The sequence below is a fragment of the Hemitrygon akajei genome, chromosome 30 (assembly GCF_048418815.1).
Source record: "Hemitrygon akajei chromosome 30, sHemAka1.3, whole genome shotgun sequence".
Classification (NCBI taxonomy): Eukaryota; Metazoa; Chordata; class Chondrichthyes; order Myliobatiformes; family Dasyatidae; genus Hemitrygon; species Hemitrygon akajei.
In genome coordinates this window covers 27,678,923-27,693,115 of record NC_133153.1, presented here as the reverse complement: position 1 = coordinate 27,693,115, position 14,193 = coordinate 27,678,923, and the positions used below count along the sequence as shown (strand labels likewise).

General features: G+C 46.5%; 2 protein-coding genes across 3 annotated transcripts in view; one reads left to right on the top strand and one right to left on the bottom strand.

Moving 5' to 3' along the window:
- LOC140718907 (serine/threonine-protein kinase Nek8-like) overlaps positions 1–9,861 on the top strand; it is a 168,264-nt gene extending 158,403 nt beyond the window's left edge. The window contains exon 23 of the mRNA XM_073033197.1: positions 9,606–9,861. Coding sequence (XP_072889298.1) covers positions 9,606–9,683 — 78 coding nt within the window. The 3' untranslated portion in view covers positions 9,684–9,861. The remainder of the gene's footprint in view (positions 1–9,605) is intronic.
- Positions 1–14,193, bottom strand: part of igdcc3 (immunoglobulin superfamily, DCC subclass, member 3) — a 191,934-nt gene that overhangs the window by 33,995 nt on the left and 143,746 nt on the right. For both annotated transcript variants that reach the window (XM_073033203.1, XM_073033204.1), the window contains one exon: positions 8,516–8,674. In XM_073033203.1, coding sequence (XP_072889304.1) covers positions 8,516–8,674 — 159 coding nt within the window. The remainder of the gene's footprint in view (positions 1–8,515; positions 8,675–14,193) is intronic.

Here is a 14,193-nt window from a genome sequence, read left to right as displayed (position 1 = left end):
GGAACTGAGGATACTAATTGTAGTAGATTTGCAATTGGAAATTTTGTCCATTCTTGCTTGATATAAGACTTCAGCTGCTCAACAGTCCGTGGTCTCCGTTGTCTGATTCTCCTCTTCATGATGCGCCATACATTTTCAATAGGAGATAGATCTGGACTGGCAGCAGGCCAGTCAAGCACACGCACTCTGTGTCTACAAAGCCATGCTGTTGTAGCCCGTGCAGAATGTGGTCTGGCATTGTCCTGCTGAAATAAGCATGGACGTCCCGGGAAGAGACGTCGCCTTGATGGCAACATATGTCTCTCTAAAATCCTAATATACACCTCAGAGTCAATGGTACCTTCACATACATGCAACTCACCCATGCCGTGGGCATTGATGCACCCCCATGCCATCACAGATGCTGGCTTTTGCACCTTTCGCTGATAACAATCAGGATGGTCATTTTCATCTTTGGCAAGGAGAACTCGACGCCCGTTTTTTCCGAAAACTAGCTGAAATGTGGACTCATCTGACCACAGCACACGATTCCACAGTCTTTCAGTCCATCTGAGATGAGCTGGGGCCCAGAGAACTCACACCGGCGTTTCTGCATAGAGTTGATGCATGGCTTCCTCCTTGTGTAATACAGTTTCAAGTTGCATTTCTGGATGCAGCGACGGACTGCGTTAAGTGACAATGGTTTTCCAAAGTACTCCCGAGCCCAGGTGGCTATAATTGTCACAGTAGCATGACGGTTTCTTAGGCAGTGCCGCCTGAGGGCTCGAAGATCATGCGCATTCAACAGTGGTTTCCGACCTTGCCCTTTACGCACTGAGATTTCTCTGAATTCTCTGAATCTTTTCACAAAATTATGTACTGTAGATGTTGAAAGACCTACATTCTCTGCAATCTTGCATTGGAAAATGTTCCTTTTGAACTGACTAACAATTCTCTCACGAATTTTGGCACAAAGGGGTGAGCCACGACCCATCCTTGCTTGCAAAGACTGAGCCTTTGATGGACGCTACTTTTACACCCAGTCATGATACCTTACCTGCTACCAATTAGCCTGCTTAATGTGGAGTCTTCCAAACCGGTGTTACTTGAATATCCTGTGCACTTTTCAATCTTATTTTAACTCTGTCCCAACTTTTGTTGAGTGTGTTGCAGCCATCAAATTCTAAATTTGTGTATCTTTACAAAATACAATTAAGTTGGTCAGTAAAACTATTGAAAATCTTTTCTTTGTACTTTTGTCAGTTAAATAAAGGTTCATGTGAATTAACATATCGCAGATTTTTGTTTTTATTGTATTTTGGAAAATATCCCAACTTTTCTGGAAATGGGGTTTGTAGAACATAGAACATTTCTGCCCTTCGGCCCACATGCTGACTATTTAACCTACACTGCAATAAATCTGCCCTTTTCCTGCTACTTAGCTCTCCATTTTTCCATCATCCATGTGCTTAATTGAACATTGTACAACTCCAGAAGAATGGATGCAGATTCAACTGTGGCTTTCAAAAGAGAACTGGATTAAAATTTAAAGGTAAAGCACATCTACGCTTTGAGAAAAGGAGGAGATAATGGGTCTGGTTAGTTTGCTCTACCAAGAGCTAAATCAGACTCAATGGGCCAAATAGCTTCTTTCTGTGCTGGATTTCTCACACACTGAATGCCTCCATGGTGTCGGTCTCCACTACACAATTCAAGGTTGTCCATCCTGTAGAAGAAATGCTCCCTGGTACCAAATTTGCCTTTTGTCAAATTTCATCTTTGTTCGTGCGGCTCGGATTTGTGAATTGTACTGGAAAGCAGGTTGTACCTTTCTATTCTTTATATCATATAAACTCCTCGAAGTTCATCTCTTGAACAAGATCAGCTTCAAAATTTATCCACACTGTGACGGCAGGGATCAGCTCCCAGACCTGAGAGCTCAGCTGGTGCTTTCAGGACAAAGCAACCCACCAACAGGACATCGATTTAGAAATAAACTCAATATTCAAGTTACAGTGTGACCTGGACACTAAACCTTGTTGGCCTTAGACTGAGCACCAGTTTCCAAGCAATACCCCAGGAAACAGAACAGCACTTTACGGGAAGTCTGGGATTGTAAAAAAGCTGCAATATGTCACGTGCATCAACACAGGGGAAGGAGAGGGGGAGGAGACTGACAGGAAGTGGCAAATGTGTTGGTTCTTGTTTGACTGCCCGACCTGGAGAAGCTCTGAATAGTTATGCAATGCTTCCAAATAAAACCGAAGTTCCCACTTGCTCACCTCCACGTGGTCCAGCCCCTCACCCCCTGACCCAAGCTCGTCTCCCCATCCTCCCTGCCGTTCCGCCCTTTCCTTCTGCATGTCCGTGGCTGTGCAGCAGACCGCTCCGGTTCAAAACTAAAACCTTGACCCGAATCTCTCCGATCCAAACCCAGCCGAGACCGAGGACCTGCCTGACACTTCTCCACACCCGTCCTGAGCCTGGCATACGTGGGCTGAGTTTTGGGAAGCAGGATCCACTCTAAACAGAGCGTTGACTGTTATGGTGTCTTCTTTCATAAGAAATTTAGGGTGGCATGGTAACGTAGCAGGTCAGCATAATGCTTTACAGTGCCAATGACCCGGGTTCAATTTACGCCACTGTCTATATAACGCTTTACAGTGCTAACAGACTGGGTTCAATTCCCAGCACTGCCTGTAATAACACTTTATAGTACCAATGACCCAGTTGTAATTCCTGCTGCTATCTGTATAACGTTGTACAGTACCACTTACCTGAATTCAATCCCTGCCACTGTAAGGAGATTGTAGGTACTGTGACTGTACGGGTTTCCTCCGGGTGCTCCAGTTCCCTCCCACAATCCCAAGGGTGTATGAGTTAGTTGAGTAATTGGTCACTTGGGTGTATTTAGGTGGCACAGGCCCTTTGGGTGGAAGGGCCTGTTATCTGTGCTGTACCTCAAAATAAATTTTAAAATAACAACATGCTGGCTTCTGTAACACTGCCAGTCTTAGTGCAGGGCCCCGGCCCAACATGTCGACCGTTTATTCCCCTCCACGGATGCTGACCTGCTGAGCTCCTCCAGCATTCTGTGTGTGTGAGACTCAAGATTATCAGCATCTGCAGCAGCTCTTGTGCTTTAGACCTTCCTATATGCCTGCTGCTTATCCTACTCTCTTCTCTCCTTCTCCTGCCGGGTCAAAGCAGGGACAACCAGTGAAGTGCACACGAATCGAAACTAAAAGGCGGCGGTGTGGGGGGGGGGGGGGGGGAGAGCCGTGGTATAGGTGCGGTGTCACACCAGTGGCAAGCTCCTGTTCGATCGCACGCCATTGGAAAGCTGTGGTATGCCCCGCTAGCTGGCCTGAAAATGACCCTAAGGCTTGGGTTTCCTAATAGGCTTTGTGTACTTAGTGAGACGTTCCACTTGACTCCAGCAGCACAAACATTCTTTCCGAGATAAGTAGGGTAGTATTTCATTCCCTTTCCGCAATGACATTTTGTTAAACACACATACATGTAATAGATTATAAAGCAAAAGCCAGCATATGGAGAGTTAATGTGACTACATTATTGATGTCCCTGCCATGTTCCATGTACCAGACTTAATTATTCATAGCTCTTAATTATTCATGTGATTAAATACACATATCTATTAATTAGATAAATTCAAAAGGAATTTGAAATATTGAGCATTCAGAGACCAAAAATTCTTTGTGCCTGCGCATTCACCAGTGATGGAGACTTCCTGGTGAAGGCCAGCATGACACCGTTTCAGGAATTTACTTTTCATTAGTAATGGTAAATTCATAGTGATGCGTGTTGGGGCAAGGGTCTATTAGTCTGTGAAAGCAGAGCTGTAAATTTTGGGGTCAGTGTGCAATCAGTCGATGCCAAGTGATTAGAGTGCAGAGAAAGTAGGCTCCCTGGGGCAGGCACTGCGGCTGACATCACTGACTGCAATCACTTTAAGATTAATCCTCAGGCTTTTTAACTTTTTGCTTCCCGGCCTGCTGATGTTATCAGGCAAACTCAGCGCCTTTATGTCTTTGGTACTGCCGTTAGATGCCGGGTAAGTTCGAACTGTAACTCAGAGCCTGAGGACTGCCTGAGCACAAATACCTACCAGTCACCTACACACTGGTGTAAGGTTTCAGTTCACTGAAATCCATTAGTAAATCTGAGCTTTCAGGTCATGCAAGATGCTGCTCGAGCGTGCTTCTTGCCTGGTACAGTGAGAAGCTAAATCTGTGGCCTCCAATTGATTTATTTTCTCTCTGTGTCCTTCTCCGAGTACTCACCCACAGGCCTTCAATTAGATATTGGATTCCGTCATCATGGTGACTTCTTTCTGGATTGGCACCCAACTCAACTTTACCAGTCAATGCAAAAGAGGAACCAGAACTGTACGCGGCCAGGCCAAGTGGGAGTGCTTCTCCAACGAGGGATGAAGTAAACTTTTACCTCTGATGGTGAAAGTTTCAAAACTGGAGTTGATAGATGCTAAGTGAGGTTCGGTATTGATTTATTATTGTCACATTATTGGGGTGGCACAGTAGCGTAATGGTTAGCGCCACGCTTTACAGTGCCAGCTGTAAGCTCGGGATACAATTCCCACTGCCGTCTGTAAGGAGTTTCTACGTTCTCCACGTGACTGCGTGGGTTTCCTCCGGGTGCTTCAGCGTCCAAAGATGTACGGTGAGGGTTAGCGAGCCGTGGGCATGCTTCATCGGCGCTGGAGGTGTAGCCACACTTGTGCGCTGCTCAACACAATCTTTGCTGATTTGACTTGACGCAAATGACGCATTTCACTGTATGTGTCCAACTGCATTTGGCAAATTAAGCAACTCTTTAAATCCTTAGAACATAGAACAGTACAGCTCACGACATTTACTGACCTTTTAACCTATTCTAAGATCAATCTAGCCCTTCCCTTCCCCCATTCCCTCCATCCCTCATTCAGCCATGTGCCTAAGAGTCTCTTAAACGCATTTACCACTGCCGCTGGCAGGCTGTTCCAAGCCCCACCACTCTGTGTACAAAAAACCTACCTTTGACAACCTCCCTATACCTCGCTCCAATCACCATAGAATTATTCCCCTTTGTATTAGCCATTTCTGTCCTGGGGAAAAGTCCCTGGCTGTCCACTTTATCTAAGCCTCTTATCATCTTGTACATCTCTATCAAGTGATCTCTGCTCCAAAGAGAATAGCTCCAGTTCATTCAACCTTTCCTCATAAAACATGCTCTCTAATCCTTGCAAGATCCTATTGCATTAGAACATAGAAACCCTACAGCATAATATAGGCCCTTCGGCCCACAAAGCTGTGCTGAACATGTCTTTACCTTAGAAATTACCTAGGGATACCCATAGCCCTCTATTTTTCTAAGCTCCATATCCCTATCCAGGAATCTCTTAAAAGGCCCTATCGTATCTGCCTCCACCACCGTCGCTGACAGCCCATTCCACGCACTCACCACTCACTGTGTAAAAAAAAAACTTACCCCTGACATCTCCACTGTACCTACTCCCAGGCACCTTAAAACTCTCACGCTAGCCATTTCAGCCCTGGGGAAAAGCCTCTGACTATCCACACGATCAATGCCTCTTATCATTTTGTACACCTCTGTCAGGTCACCTCTCATCCTCCGTTGCTCCAATATTAGAAAGTTTTTGTCAGGCCACTTGTCCAGCAAAGCTTGCCAAATTTCTATTCAGAGAGTGTGTTGAAATAACTATTGAGTTTAGATTTGTAAGTCTCTAAGGTACATCTCCTCTGCACCCTTTCTAAAGCTTCCACATCCTTCATATAATGAGGTGATTAGAACTGAACACAATAGTCCAAGTGTGGTCTAACCAAAGTTTTATAGAGCTGCATCATTACCTCACAGCTCTTGAACTCAGTCCCCATCTAACTGTGAGGATGAGACGCAGCCTGCAGAGTCGCTGCCTCACAACACCAACATCCTGGGTTCAATCCTGACCTCAGCTGCTGTGTGGATCAAATGGGGATGTTTCTTCCGGGAGTTCCAGTTTCCTGATACATCCCAAGGTGGGTACAACGGCTGACTGGCTTTTGTGAGTTGTCCCTAGTGTGTAGGGCGAGTGGCAGAATGTGTGGGGAGGAGGGGGAAGTTGATAAGAATATGGGAATAACAATAAAATGAAGGGATCGATGTAGAATAGTCGGCTGATGGTCAAGGTGGACTTAGTGGGTTGGAGTGGAAGTTTCTGTTGATTGATTGAGATACAGTGTGGAATAGGCCCTTCTGGCCCTCTGAGCCATGCAGTCTAGCAATCTCCCGGTTTAGCCCTAGCCTAACCACAGGACAATTTACAATGCCCAGTTAACCTACCAATTGCTACATCTTTAGACCGTGGGAGGAAACCCACGTGGTCACGGGGAGAACGTACAAACTCCTTACAGGCAGCAGCTGGAATTGAGCCCCGGTTGCCTGTACTGGGAAGCGTTGTGCTAACCATGTCACCTTGTGCTGTATCTCTCTATGTCTCCTTGAAGGAGTGGGGGCCACCTCAGCACACAGAAGCTCCCATCTGACATCCATGGTTCTTGGACTTCCATGTCACTGTCTGTAACTCTGGGAGTTCCTTCCCCTTCATCAAACTTGTTCTACATGATAACCTTTTCCTCAAAAAAAAAGTGTCTGCCACTCCATGTTCAGGCTGATGACCAGAAGAATTTACTGACGGTGACAACATGCTTCCAGGAAACTCAAGTCTTCATCCAGAGAGTGGACACACCACCAGACATTTCCTAAGGACAACATAGCCTAGAAGGATAAATCCCCGAGACAAGCTCTCTGGTTCACTGGCTACTGACATCAATATAGTTTCCTACCACAGCAGCCTAACCATGGGCCAAGGCTGAACAAGTTTCAGAGTCATGGTGGAAAATATGACGGATTTTCTAAAACTGAGGCTCCAATGCCTGAATTGGACTGCAGGCATTCTGCAGGATATGCCTAGCAAAGGGCAGGTTCCTCATAGTAACATGCTGCACGTTGCTCAGCCTCACTTGCTAGGTGAGCTAAAAGCAACAGCTGGCGCCTGAGGAACAGCAGCAAAGAGACACAAACATTGAGGGCTAGGGGACCAGAGGCTTGGCTTAATCCTGCCCTCGGGTGCTCTGTGGATAGAACATGAGGTTTTACCCTGGGAGTTCCAGTTTCCTGATACATCCCAGGGTGGGTTAACAGGTTGGCTGGCTTTTTGTGAATTGCCCCTAGTGCGTAGGGTGAGTGGCAGAGGAAGCAAGAGGAGCAGAAGGATGAGGAGGCCTGCTGGGGCAAGCACCAGCAGTCACCACCTCCCAGCAGAGCAGAGGAGAGAGGCATTCACTGCTTGGGAGGTGGCCTTCTTCTCAGACTGTTGAGCAACAAGCTGCATTCTGTGGTACCCGGCACCCTCAGGAAATGCACGGGATCCATGTTAAGGCGTGCTTCTGAAAGCAAACTAGCAGCCAGTTAAGTATTTCCTTTATTTGTCACACGTACTTCGAAACATACAGCGAAATGTGTTGTCTGCTTCAATGGCAAGCACAGTCTGCGGTTGTGCTGTGGGCAGCCTGCAAAGGTTGCAACACGTCTGGCGCCAAAATTTTGGAAGGTGGGAGGAAACTGGAGCACCCAGAGCATTAAGTTTCACAGTAATTCACAGCATTGAGATGTTGATGAGACTCTTAAAAGGGCATCTGAATGTGCAGATAATGGAAGGATATGAACATTGTTCAAATAGAGTTTGGTTGAGCATTTAATTACATTTAATTAGTTCCGCACCACATCTTCGGCCCAAGGGCTTGTTCCTCTGCTATTCTGCTCTATGTTCTATAATGTAGGGGATTCTGTTGGGTGTTCACACTTACACAGGTGACCAAATAATATCTAATTCTCAGCCACACACACAAAATGCTGGTGGAACGCAGCAGGCCAGGCAGCATCTATAGGGAGAAGTACAGTTGATGTTTTGGGCCGAGACCCTTCATCAGGACTAACTGAAAGAAGAGATAGTAAGAAATTTGCAAGTGGGAGGGGGAGGCGGAGACCCGAAATGATAGGAGAAGACAGGAGGGGAAGGGATGAAGCTAAGAGCTCGAAAGTTGATTGGCAAAAAGGATACACAGTTGGAGAAAGAAGAGGATCGTGGGGCAAGAGGCCTAGGGAGAAAGAAAGGCAGAGGGGAGCACCAGAGGGAGATGGAGAGCAGGCAAGGAGTGATTATGTTAGCTTCATCCCTTCCCCCTCCTGTCTTCTCCTATCATTTTGGATCTCCCCCTTCCCCCCTCACTTTCAAATCTCTTACTATCTCTTCTTTCAGTTAGTCCTGACGAAGGGTCTCGGTCTGAAACGTCGACTGTACATCTTCCGATAGATGCTGACTGGCCTGCTGCGTTCCACCAGCATTTTGTGTGTGTTGCTTGGATTTTCCGCATCTGCAGATTTCCTCGTGTTTGCGTCTAACTCTCAGCAAGTGGCTATTAACTGTAACGGTCCCCATGAAGAACCACAGACTTACCTTGAACCACCAGCCTCCCCTGTGCTGTGCGCCTCACCCGCGTCCCAGGTTTGTTGGCGGCACACACGTACACCCCGGAATGCTGCACGGACAGGTCGGAGATCATCAGGTTCCCTGTGCCAAGCACCTGGATTCCCTCCACGCCAATCGGCCTGCCGTCTGCGGGTACAAACATTTGCGGATTAGCTCGGATTTAATCAGCGGGGTAACAGTTTGTCTCCACCAGTCCCATAAACGATCACTGTCAAATCCACCAGCGAGTTAGAGAAAGGAGTGGATTAATCTTGCACTATCATGGTTGAATGATGGGAAGAGCCTGGATGTTAATCCTACAGCTCATTATATGGAGGCAACTAAGGTTTTGCCAGCTGTCACACTTAAAGTCGGAGGCAAAAAAAAAAATAACATACATAGTTCTGTTCAAAAGTCTTAAGCATATAGCTAGCATGTCTAAGAGTTTTGCGCCATCCTATATTTGTGAACGTGGACCAGAGAGCAAGTTTGTAAATCTGGTGGGAGCAAAGGATGTTAGGAATGGCGAGGGTGGCGCACCGTGGGAAGGGTGTGGGACAGGTGGCAGGGAAGGAGAGCCAGGGATGGGGACGGGGTGGGGTGGCACACGTGCAGACACACCCAGCCCTGAGACACCAGGCACAGTTATTTGATTTCAAATGACTGGATAATTGATAATAACAGAATGTGTTTTTGGAATTTCTCACTCCCTTCCCCTTTTCCCAACCATGATTCCCCTCTCCCTGCCCCCTTCCCACTCTCAGTCCACAATAGAGACCCATATCAGAATCAGGTTTATCATCACTCACATATGTCATGAAAGTTGTTTTTCTTTTGTGGTGTAAAACATTAAATTACTCCAGTCCTGTAGCACTATAGCAGCTATATATATTTATACACCTAACTTTTGCACAGTACTGTACATATATATATAGTTTTCAGTAATGTTAACTGCTAAGACTAATGAAATAGCTTCTCTGTACTGCTAACTGCTGATGTGATGGTTTCTCTGCAGCTGCGATGTTTGGGTTACAACTACAGATAATGGGGAACTAACCAATGTGATTCTATCTTGTAGGTCTGGGAACCGAGCTTTTTGGGGGCTTTCGGTGCAGGCGAGCGAAGAGGAAGAACGAGTGCGGGGAGCACTGGGTGATCATCGGACGGAGCATACGGGAATTCGAGGGTCCGGAGGTTGGCGGCGTTTCGGCGGAGGTCATTCAAGGAGGAACGCCGGAGGCGTGAGCTCCAACGAGTTTTGTGCACAAACTGTTAACTTTAATAAGAGTGGCACCTTTGTCTTTTATATTTTGATTCTCGACTAACCAAAGAACAAAATAAGAGTTATAAAGTGTAATCATTTAATCGCTTATTGTGTACTGTCTGATATTTGCGTTGTGAGTTTGTACTGGGGTACATTACACAGCATTCACCCAAACTTGAACGCCCTGTTTGATTCCCCTAGTCAAACGTGCGGGCAAGCCTATTGGGCTACATATACACACACACACACACACAAGTAATATACAGACACCATATATATAATTTAATAATGCAGAATGTCTAGAAGCTCTCTGCCTCTCACTAAAGACATCTTCCTCAACGTTGTTCCTGATCTTATGGAGTACACTTAAATGCTTAAATTACATTTGAGTTTATTTAAATTTGTAGATTCATTCATAGAAATACTTCTCGAGTTCTGAGTCAATCCTCACTCAGGATTTTGATCCGAAACATTGCGAATTCCTCTCCCCACCTCCCACCCCCACAGATACTGTTCCTCCAGCAGATTGCTTATCGCTCCCAGTCCCAGCATCTACAGTCTCTTGTCTTTCAGCTTTTGAGTTAGCTCAGTTGGCTGGAGATGAGTGGGTGGGGGGAAATCAGAATTTTAAACACGAGAAAATCTGCAGATGCTGGAAATCCAAAGCAATACGCACAAAATGCTGGAAGAACTCAGCAGGTCAGTCAGTATCTATGGAAGTGAATATACAGTCGACGTTTCAGGCCGAGACCTTTCCTCAGGACAGAATCTGCAGCCTTCTCATCCAGCAACTGCACTTGGCACTGAATCGCCATCAGTTTCCCCACAGTGACAGAGTACTCCCCTCTGAGTCAGGTAGTTGTGAGCCGAAGAGACTGAGCAACCGTCACAGTATCAAAGAACCATCTTTCTTTGAAGCTTGAAACTGAGGCCTCATCTCTTCTGCAGTGATTAAAATTCCATTGCTCTGTTCCGAAGAGTGAACCATCCCGTTCTTGCCAGTCTTCATCTCTCAAGCAAAAGCATATTATGGTTTGTGGGAGACTACTATGAATAAATTTTGCTGTGATTCTTCATTTCAAAGGTACTTAAAGTCATAAAGTCATGCAGCAATGAAACAGGCCTTTTGGCCCATCATGATAAACTTTGGGCGATTGAACTTGAGGAGGAAGTACAAGATTAATGGCAGGATTCTTAGCAGTGTGGAGGAACAGAGGGCTCTTGGGACCCACATCCATCGATCCCTCAATGTCGCCACGCAAGTTGTCAGGGTGTTTAAGAAGGCGTATAGCGTGCTGGCTATTCCCACTGCTGCCGATAAGGAGTTTGCACGTTCTCCCCCATGACCACATGGGTTTCCTCCGGGTGCTCAGGTTTCCTCCCACAGTCCAAAGACGTAACGGTTGGTTGGTTAATAGGTCATTGTAAATTGTCCTGTGATTAGGCAAGGATTACATCAGGGGATTGCTGGGCAGCATGGCTCCGTGCAGCATATCAACCAATCAATCAATAAATAAATAAGTAAACAAACAAATAAACTAATAAATAAATAAAGTTGTAGCTTTATAAAACTCTAGCTAGACTGCATATGGAGTACTTATTGTGTTCAAGTCTGGTCATCTCATTATAGGAAGGATGTGGAAGCGTTAGCCAGAATGCAGAGGAGATCTACCATGATGCTGCCTGGATTAGAGAAATAGTCTTATGAGGAATCGTTGAGCGAGCTAGGGCTTTACTCTTTGGAGTGAAGGAGGATGAGAGGTCACTGGATGAAGGTGTATAAGAGGCATCAATAGAGTTGACGGCCAGCGCCTTTTACACAGGTCAGAAATGGCTAAAAAGAGAGGATATAATTTTAAGGTGATTGGAAGGAAGTACAGGATGGATGTCACAGGTAGGTTTAGTTAAAAAGAGAGCGCTATGTGAGTGGAGCACACTGCCAGGGCTGGTGGTAGTGGAGGATACATTAGGGACATTTAAGAAACTCTTAGATAGGCACATAGATTAAAGTAAAATGGAGGCTTATGTGGGAGGGAAGGGCTAGATTCATCGGAGTAGGTTAAAGGGTTTGCACAACATTGAATTCAATTGAATTGACTTTATTTCTTACATCCTTCCCATACACGGGGAGTAAAAGTCTTTACGTTATGTCTCCATCTAAATGTGCAATCATAGTAATTTATAATAAATAGAACAGTCAATGTAACAGAAAAACACTCAGATCAGCGTGAGTTAATCAGCCTGATGGCCTGGTGGAAGAAGCTGTCCCGGAGCCTGTTGGTCCTGGCTTTTATGCTGCAGTACCGCTTCCCGTATGGTAGCAGCTGGAATAGATTGTGGTTGGGGTGACTCAAATCCCCAGTGTTCCTTCGGGCCCTTTTTACACACCTGTCTTTGTAAATGTCCTGAATCATGGGAAGTTCGCAACTGCAGATGTGCCGGGCTGTCCACACCACTCTCTGCAGAATCCTCTGATTGAGGGAGGTACAGTTCCCATACCAGGCAGTGATGCAGCCAGTCAGGATGCTCTCAATTGTGCCCCTGTAGAAAGTTCTTAGGATTTGGGGGCCCATACCAAACTTCCTCAACTGTCTGAGGTGAAAGAGGCGCTGTTGTGCCTTTTTCACCACACAGCTGGTGTGCACAGACCACGTGAGGTCCTCGGTGATGTGGATGCCAAGGAACTTAAAGCTGTTCACCCTTTCAACCCCAGATGCAATGATGTCAATAGGGGTTAGCCCATCTCCATTCCTCCTGTAATCCACAACCTGCTCCTTTGCTCTTGCCACAGTGAGGGAGAGGTTGTTTTCTTGACACCACTGTGCCAGAGAGATGACTTCTTCCCTGTAGGCCACCTCATTATTGTTTGAGATGAGGTCAATCAATGTAGTATCGTCGGCAAATTTAATTAGCAGATTAGAGCTGTGGGTGGCGACACAGTCATGGGTATACAGGGAGTAAAGGAGGGGACTTAGTACACAGCCCTGAGGGGCACCTGGGTTGAGAGTCAGAGGGGTGGAGCTGAGGGAGCCCACTCTTACCACCTGCCAGCGATCTGACAGGAAATTCAGGATCCAGCTGCACAAGGCAGGGTCAAGGCCGAGGTCTCTGAGCTTCCTGTTGAGCCTGGATGGAACTATGGTGTTGAATGCCAAACTGAAGTCCAAGAACAGCATTCTCACATAAGCATCCTCCTTCTCCAGATGTGTAAGGGCAGTGTGTGAATCAGAGGCTATTGCGTCATCTGTCGATCGGTTGTGTTAGTAGACGAATTGTAGGGGACCTGGTGTGGGTGGTAGCAAGCTGCAGATGTAGTCCCTGACCAGCCTCTCAAAGCATTTGCTTATTAATGAGGTGAGTGCGATAGGACGTCAGTCATTCAGGCATGTTACCTTGGTCTTTTTTGGTACAGGGACAATGGTGGATAATTTGAAGCAGGAGGGCACTCTACACTGGGAGAGGGAGAGATTAAAAATGTCAGTAAACACACCCGCCAGTTGTGCTGTGCACATCCTGAGTACTCGCCCTGGGATGCCATCCAGTCCCACAGCCTTGTGACCGTCCACTCGTTGAAAACATCTGCGTACCTCAGCCTCAGAGAAGACCAGGTTGCAGGTTGTAACAGCGGCTTTCCTCGGAGGCTCAGAGTCAGCCACATCGAACCGGGCGTAAAAATGATTGAGCTCATCTGGGAGAGAGGCCGCGATATTGACAGCGCCACAACGTTTGGCTTTGAAGTCTGCGATGTATGCAGCCCTCGCCACAAGTCACGTGTGCTATTCGTTGTGTATCTTGACTCAATCTTGTCCCTGTATTGTTGTTTTGCAGCCTTGATAGCTTTGCGCAAATGGTAGCTGCTTTTCCTGAGCTCCTGCTGATTGCCAGCAACGTAAGCCCAACGTTGCACTGTAAGTGCTGCTCGCACTGCACTATGGATCCAGGGTTCCTGGTTCGGGAAGACCCTGACCGACCCCTGGGGGACAACATCGTTGATGCACATCCCGATAGTCAACGTCATTGAAGCAGTCCTGCAGCACGGAGGCCGATTGGTCGGACCAACAGTGGACAGTTTTAACTATGGCTGCCTCTTGTTACAGCTTCTGCCTGTAGGTCGGCAAAAGCAGGATAGAAGAGTGATCTGAATTTTCAAAAGCTGCGTGAAGGAGAGCTTTGTAAACGTTGCGGAAGGGAGTGTAACATTGTGGGCGGAAGGGCCTGTACTGTGCTTTACTGATCTATGTTCTATGTCTAAGATGACCATCAAGCACAATTCTACACCAACTAACCCATTAATCCCATCTTTCATTCTTCCTACAATCTCTTGAAAATCTACCACCAAGGGCAATTTACACTGACCAACTAATCTACTAACCCGCATGTCACTGGGATATGGGAGAAAACC